This window comes from Vombatus ursinus, unplaced genomic scaffold (genome assembly GCF_900497805.2).
Source record: "Vombatus ursinus unplaced genomic scaffold, bare-nosed wombat genome assembly UNPS02007284.1, whole genome shotgun sequence".
NCBI classification, from domain to species: domain Eukaryota; kingdom Metazoa; phylum Chordata; class Mammalia; order Diprotodontia; family Vombatidae; genus Vombatus; species Vombatus ursinus.
In genome coordinates, this window is record NW_020947062.1 from 13,051,804 (window position 1) to 13,060,102 (window position 8,299).

Sequence of the window (8,299 nt, forward strand, 5' to 3'; positions counted from 1 at the left end):
GTATTCCATTACATTCATATACTACAACTTGTTCAGCCATTCCCCAATTGATGGACATCCCCTCAATTTCCAATTCTTTGCCACCACAAAAAGAGCTGCTATAAATATTTTTGTACATGTGGGTCCTTTCCCCCTTTTTATTATCTCTTTGGGATACAGACCTAGAAGTGGTATTGCTGGGTCAAAGGGTATGCACATTTTTATAGCCCTTTGGGCATAGCTCCAAATTGCTCTCTAGAATGGTTGGATCAGTTCACAACTCCATCAACAAGGCATCAGTGTTCCAATTTTCCCACATCTTCTCCAACGTTTATCATTTTCCTGTTTTGTCATGTTGGCCAATCTGATCGGTGTGATGGGGTACCTTAGAGTTGTTTTGATTTGCATTTCTCTAATCAGTAGTGATCTAGAGCATTTCTTCATATGACTATAGATGGTTATAATTTCTTCTTCTGAGAACTGCCCGTTCATATCCTTTGACCATTTTTCAATTGGAGAATGACTTATATTCTTATAAATTCGACTCCGTTCTCTATATATTTTAGAAATGAGGCCTTTATCAAAGACACTGGCTGTAAAAATTGTTTCCCAGCTTTCTGCTTCCCTTCTAATCTTGGTTGCATTGGCTTTGTTTGTGCAAAAACTTTTCAAAGTCATCCATTTTGCATTTCATAATGTTCTCTATCTCTTATTTGGTCATAAATTCTTCCCTTCTCCATAGATCTGATAGGTAAATTATGCCTTGCTCTCCTAGTTTGCTTATAGTATCAGTCTTTATATCTAAATCATGTACCTATTTTGACTTTATCTTGGTATAGGATGTAAGATGTTGGTTTATGCCACACTATTTTCTAGTTTTCCCCGCAATTTTTGTTAATAGTGAGTTCTTATCCCAGAAGCTAGAGTCTTTAGATTTATCAAATAGTGGATTACTATAGTCACTGACTGTTGTGTCTTGCATACCTAACCTATTCCACTGATCCACCACTCTATTTCTTAGCCAGTACCAAGTAGTTTTGATGTTTGCTGCTTTATAATACAATTTAAGATCTGGTACAGCTAGGCCACATTCCTTTGCATTTCTTTTCATTAGTTCCCTTAATATTCTGGACCTTTTGTTCTTCCAGATGAATTTTGTTATTGTTTTTTCGAGCGCTATAAAATATTTTTTTTGGTAGTTTGGTATGGCACTGAATAAGTAAATTAATTTAGGTAGAATTGTCATTTTTATTATATTAGCTCAGCCTACCCATGAGCAACTGATATTTTTCCAGTTATTTAGATCTGACTTTATTTGTGATTCTTCTTTTTTAATCTTTATTATAAGGTTTGGGATACAGTAGGAAATGTAGACGATGTAAAAACAAAAATATGTCCAGAGAACCGAAGTAATTTGCTCAATATCACACAGCATATAAGTTTCAGAGCTGGGCCTGGAAAACAGGTTTTCTGATTCTGCGTGTAGCTTTCCTCGACTTTGTGTTCAAGAAATTTAGAATCTAGTGGGGAAACTGAGTCTCTTGGAAGCCAGGTCTAAGGATGATGAAGGGCCAGCTTCCAGGCCCACAGGATAGCTAGTGATGCCACAGATTCATCCCTGAGTATCTCTGCCTGTCCTGTGTCTCTGATCTGAAGAGACTTCCCCACTCCTCTCTAAATCTGTCCCAAATTTCAAGACCTACATCCTCCTTTTTGTTGTTGTTCAGTTGTGTCTGATTCTTCATGACCCAGTGGACCATAACACCAGTACTGTCCATTGGATTTTCTTGGCAAAGGTACTAGAGTGGTCTGCCATTTCCTTCTCCAGTGAATTAAGGCAAACAAAAGTTAGGTGACTTGCACAGGGTCAGACAGCTAGTAAGTGTCCAAGGCTGGAATTGAACTCAGATCTTCCTGACTCCAGGCCCAGAGCTCTATCCACTAACTGCCTCTTGATGTTCTTCCATTAGCCTCCCCTAATCACACTTATTTCTCCCTTTTCTGACCTCCTAAGTCATAGGACCATAAGATTGTAAAAAGTTCAAGCCAGAAGCAAACTTTAGAGTTCCAATTGTCCAAAACCCTCATTTTTCAGGGGTGAAACTGAGGAGACCTGGAGAGGGTAAGTGTCTTGCCCAAAGTCACACAAGTAATAAGGAGCAGGGCTGGGACTTGAACCCAGGTTTCCAGGGTTCTGGCATTACTTTCCACTCTACTACATACATGACATCACTTGGTTCTTTCCTGTTACACAGTCTGCCTTAAATGATTTCATAGGAGGCTTTTGGCTTTCTCAACAAGCTCCACATGGCATAGTCAGTGTTTTCTTCTTATTCCTTCTCTTGGCCCTCCTTTTCCTAGCAGAATGAAGCTCAAGGCCTCGGGACAAGTCTCAGTGCTAGGCTTGGAAATACTTATGAATACCTAGAATGGTCTCTATTCTCACTGCTGCCTTAGGATCCCTAGATTCTTTTAAAGCTCAGCTTAAATACAACCTGCTATATATGCATATATATATTCTTATATATCTATGGGTATCCCAAAGTCTTCATGCTGTTTTAAACTATTAAAGCTTAAAATACATAGGATGTATATTTACCTATACATCTATCTCTTTCCCCAAAAGAATGTAAGCTCTTAATGGCAGGGATTGTTTCATTTTTGTCTTTGTATCTCAGCACCTGGCATAGTGCCTTGCATGTAGTAGGTGCTTAATAAATTCTTGTGAATTGACTGATTGACTGACCACTGTGTAACAAACAGTACCCTCGACAGTGGTGGTGGTGATGGTAGGGAGTCCATATATAGATAAAACAAGCAAACATCTGGTTACCCATAAGGCACCATGTATTAGATAGAGTACCAGAGACTTCGATCCAAATTCTATGTGTTAAAATCTGTGTGACCTTGGGCGAGTCATTCAACTTTCTGGGCTTCATTTTCCTCACTTGCAAAAAGAGGGTGTTGTTTGAGATGGCCTCTGAGGTCCCTTCCAGCTCTAAATTGATAATTCATATACCCATGTAAGACTTGGTACAAATTATTTCCTCCCACTGGACCTTAGTTTCCTTGTCTGTTAGATGAGGTGGTTGGAGTAGATGATTTCTCGGCTTCCTTCCAGTTCTATGGTCTATGATTTATATAGCCACTGAGTAAAAGACAACTTCTGGATACCAAAGTATTGCTGGATTTGGTGGATGCAGTAGATTCAGATGCCGCTCTCAAGAATCTCATAGTTTGGGGCCAGGAACAGATCTGAGCCCTGCTGTCTAAGAATTCATCCTGGGGGGATGGGAGAATCAAACTAGACCCTCAGGGAGGGTCATGGTGGAAGGTGGGGTACAGAAGATGAGCATCCCTGGGTCTAGCCAACGGAGGGTGGGGGGTGCGGAACACAGTCTGACTGAGGAGATGATGCAAAAGCAGGAAAGGATCAGGGGCTGGAGGGTAGGTCAGTCACTGAAGGCAGCATCCTAGAAAGGAGGAGGCCCTAGCTCTGGCCAGATGATCCACCCACAGATGACCCATCAGGAGCTGACAGGGAAGGGGCGGGGTGTTCCCTTCTTTTCTTCTGGATTGTTTGCCAGATATAGCTGCAGCAATAACTATGCAAAACTTCCTTTCCAGGCAGAATCTGCTGGGAATCACGAGTTGGTGAGTCTCCTGAGAGCACTCGGGATGGAGACCAGGTAAGGGGCACTTGTAAAGGTATCCAGGCAAGAATATTGGGAGAGAGAAGGGGCTCAGGAGTGTTGGTTGGAGTAAGATGTCTCCCAAGATTGTGAGTCCTCTGCCCTGGCCTAGCCTACAGACAAGTGTTCTAAGTGGTACAGCCTTCCAGCAAACAGAGACCAAGAACAGCTCACCTGAGGAGAGTTTACTGAGACATGATGTATGTGAATAAAAGACCACAGGTTTTTAAAAATACTTGGGATGATAGATTTAGAACTAGAAGAGACCTTAGACGCGGTTTGTCAATTTTACAGATGAGGAAACTGAGGTTGATGGTGAATGGCAGAGGCGGAAGGTTCACATCCCCCTACTCTACTGGGGTGAATCACTTTACTCACAAATAGCACCAAGAAGTAGTGGTATTATCTTTATTACAATTCAGTGGATGCTTAGGGAAAAGAATCACAGATTTTATTACCTCTTGTTTCCCCCTCAAAAAAGAGAGATCAAGAATGAAGGCAGGGATTCATGTACAATAAAAGGTTGCTGGATTTGGAGTTAGAAGTTCTGGGTTCAAATTCTTGCTCCGGTATTTACTACTTATATGACCTTGAGCAAATCAGTTCACCTCTCTGGGCCTCAGTTTCCTCATCTGTAAAAAAAATTGGACTAGATGGCCTAGGGGTCCCTTCCCACTCTAAATCTAAGAAAATATTCCAAAGTGCTGACCTACAGTGCTTAGTGCAGCACCTGGCACATAGTAGGTACTTAAATGCTTGTTGACTGACTGACTGACCAAAATGCCTACTTTCATATTTATACAAAATATTTATGAGAATAAGCTGGGCATGTATCATATCAAGGGCATCTTTGGTGAAGGTATGGGAAGGGAACACAGGGAGGCTTTCACAAATGAGGTTTCACAGCAGGCCACATCTTTACAGTCCTGCTGTGCTTGTGGTCAGCATCCAATGCCGTGGAGGAAGATGCCCACTTAAAGACTCTTCCAACAAGGTTCCTATTTTATGGAAATAAGAATCAAGGTTCAGAGAGGCTGAGATTTGCACCTGGCTGAAAAGCTAGTAAATATATTTGAAACTTGGGTCCTCCCTCCACACCCAGGACTCTTTATTTCCACTGCAAGTCAAGAGCTATGAATACTTTTCTCTTGCTTGGTCCTCAAAAAAATGGATCTCCAATTGGGCAAAAATTTGCTGAACCCTTGATGTGGATAGGACCCATGATTCTCTGAGGAAGAGGTTGAGAGGAAGAGTCACAGGTAGATAAGACTAGAAAGAAAGGAAACAAGCATTAATTAAGCACTTCTGTATACATAAAGTATCTCCTTTGATCCTCACAACCTGTGAGGTAGGTACTGTTATTAGCCCCAGTTTACAGTTGAGAAAACTGAGGCGAAGTGGATTGTCCAGGTTCGTGAAGCTGGTGAGGGTCTAAGGCTGGATTTGAACTTAGGGTGCCTGGCTTTCTATCCACTATACCACCCAGCTGCCTCACAGTCTAGGGGAACTATGGGAGGGTTAAGAGGGAGACATTCACACATAGAGAAATAACTAGAACCAAAAAACCAGAATGTTTGAAGAGCCATAAGAGGATAATGTTAGAGTATGTTAGAAAGAACAAAGAGAGATAGATTAAGAGAGAAAATGCATCTTTACAGAAGAGGGACTTTGGGTGGCTAACATAGTATGTACTGTTGATGTAGGTTAATTTTTTTGTTCTCTTTTAAAATTTTTGTTTCAAGGGGATGACTGGGGGAAGGCGATGGGGAAGGGGGAGGATATATCTGGAAATGAAGGTGACCAGAAACAGGACTTGTGATTTTATAGGTATAAGGAACTTCTGGATGAGGAAATCCTTCTACCAATGCAGACTGGTATCTTCTCTATGAGTTATAATTTATTGAGAGTTGCCTAGAACACTGAAAAATTGAGTGACTTGCCCAAATGCCCACAACCAGTATACGTTAGGAGCAGGACTTGAAGCCAGGACTCCCTACTTATGAAGCTGACTATCCACTCTGTATTTGTGTGCATGTGTTGTGTATGTGCAGAGAGATAGAAAGAGACAGAGGGACGAAGAGAGAAGAGGCAGAGAGGAAGGGGGACAGAAAGAGAGAGACAGAGAGAACAGAGGAATGTAACCTGGAGGTGTGGGGATCAGGGAAGGTTTCATGGGGAGAACAACATGTACGGAGTACTCAGGAGAGATGGGAAATTTAGATAAAGTTCCTTGCTCTCATAGAGTCTAGATGGAAATTTGACACACACATAACTTTAATTCTTGAATTAAAGGTACAACACAATTAATTTCCTCTAAGTCATTAAGAGGGAAGCAGTTAATTACCAACATTTTATGATCATTAAGGCAGCCTCTTCCAATGCCCTACCTCTTCTCTCCTTCCACCAGAGATCTGTTTGGGGAGCCTGTGTCAGACTTCAGTTAGTCAGTTAATTAACCAACAAGCATTTTGGAGCCTCCTGATACAGCCCTGTGCCCTGACCAACCAGTCTTAGTTTGTTTCTTCTAAGCAGCACAGCTGAGAAAAAGCTTATCTATTGATAAATGCTTGTTGCTTGAGCCAGACTGCCTTCTGGGAGCTCCCAATTTTTTGAGATAGAGGAGGAGCTGACCCAGGGCTTGCCTCCATGAAGCTCTCGGTCTGGGGAGGTAAAACCCACATACTAAAGAACTTTGAACAGTAACATCAGGTGGTGGGTAATTGTCCAGGTGACAAATGATGTGGACCAGATACTAAGTGCTCTAGGAGGTCAGCTGAAAGAGAACTGGATGGAAGTTGGAGAACCTCTCAGGGCCCCTCATAGCCTGTAAGACCACAAGAAAGGGTCAGTCTGTGTTGGGAGTAGTTGCTCAATCTGGAGCTCCATACACACATAAAATCACAGGTCTGACAAAAAAGAAGGAAGAGAAGGAGGAGGTAGGGAAGGCTTCCTAGAGAAGGTAGGATTTAACCTCAGACCTTTTTTGTGTGTCCTTTTTAGGTCTGACATACTGTGATGCTTCCTACACTCAGAAGAGAGGGAGAACATTTGAGAAACTGCTGCCTGAGACCCTCCATTGCTGGTGCTGAACTTGCCTTCCCTCCTCCTGCTATTAGTGGCTGGGGGAGGAAAGGAGTCAGAGTGGGTGATGGGGGAAGAGGAGAAACTCCCTGCTTCCCACTTTGCCCTTTCCCTCCTCTACCACTGCCTCCAAGCGCCCAGGATACCCAAATCCTTTGTGGTTTTAAGCTCCGTTGTCTGTTAGTTATTTCATGCATCACTTTTCTATGTCTCCTCACTGCACCTCTGTGACCCTTGACAAGTTATTTATACTTCCAAAATGAGATTAGGGCACTGCAACCTACTTTATATATGCATCTTCGGTTCCAGTTGACATTTATTTTTATGTTTTTTTTTTCTTCATCAGAGGCAATAATGTCCATATGAGGACAAAAGCTCACACCGATTAGGAATTGACTTTTTTTTTAAGCTGATTTGAAAGAAAAAAAAGATTCAGTATTGATGTTGTTTGTTACAATACCTGTCTAAATTTGTCCACTGTGTTTAATTTAAGATTATTTTGGCATGTCAAAAGATTTTCTATATATATATAATACACACACACACATACATGTAAACAGCTTTGTATCACCCTAAAGTTCTAGGTTTTTTTTTTTTCTTAAAAGAAGGCTATTTGCTAATGGCAGGTATCTTAGTTATTATCATATCTGTCATGGAATATAAAAAAGCACTCATCCAGCATTGTATTTTGTACCTTGAAAGTTAGTCTATTTGAATAAAAACAGCTTATTGGACATACAGTGTGATAAAATTAGTAAGAGTCACAGTCTTGAAATCATAAGAATTGATTTTGGGTTCTACCTTTTATCACTTATTTGCTATGTGACCTTGGGCAAGTTCCCTTTCTTCCCTGTCTCTGGTCTCAGTTTACCTGTTTCAAAAATCAGATGATTGGGTGAAATGGTATCCAAGACCCCTTTTGGTTTTAACATTGTTTAAAAAACTTCAGGGGGCAGCTAGGTGGCGCAGTGGATAGAGCACCAGCCCTGGATTCAGGAGAACCTGAGTTCAAATCCGGCCTCAGACACATGACACTAGCTGTGTGACCCTGGGCAAGTTACTTAATCCTGATTGCCTCACCAAAACAAAAAAGCAAACAAAAAACAAAACAAAACAAAAAAAACCCTTCAATAATTCCCTTTCTTCTCTGAGACTTAGTTTCCTCATTCTATAAATGAGGAGATTGGGCTCAGTAGTCTCTAACGTCCCTTCCAGCTCTAAATCTATGGTCCTCTGAAAACTGAACTCATCCTCTTCTCCCCTAAGTCTGTCCTTTCCCATTTCTTTCGTATTCTTCCCTCCTAGTCACCCAGCTTGAAACATCAGAAACATCTTTGATTCTCTGTTCCTCTCACCCTTTATATCTAACTAGTTGCCAAGTTTTGTCCGTTGTATTTCCACAGTGTTTCTTGCATCTAGCCTTTCTGCTCTACTCAGAGACAATCCTTGTATAAATCCCTCATCTCTTCTCACCAAGCTTCTTAACTGGTCTTCCTATCTCCATTATCTCCCTTCAATTCATCTTTTACACTACTGCTTGAGTAATA

At 41.4% G+C, this 8,299-nt stretch overlaps 1 protein-coding gene across 3 annotated transcripts in view; it reads left to right on the plus strand.

Moving 5' to 3' along the window:
* ASPG (asparaginase) overlaps window positions 1–7,772 on the plus strand; it is a 129,174-nt gene extending 121,402 nt beyond the window's left edge. For all 3 annotated transcript variants that reach the window (XM_027848957.1, XM_027848959.1, XM_027848958.1), the window contains 2 exons: window positions 3,607–3,668; window positions 6,672–7,772. In XM_027848957.1, coding sequence (XP_027704758.1) covers window positions 3,607–3,668; window positions 6,672–6,687 — 78 coding nt within the window. In that variant the 3' untranslated portion in view covers window positions 6,688–7,772. The remainder of the gene's footprint in view (window positions 1–3,606; window positions 3,669–6,671) is intronic.
* The last annotated feature ends 527 nt before the right edge of the window (window positions 7,773–8,299 follow it).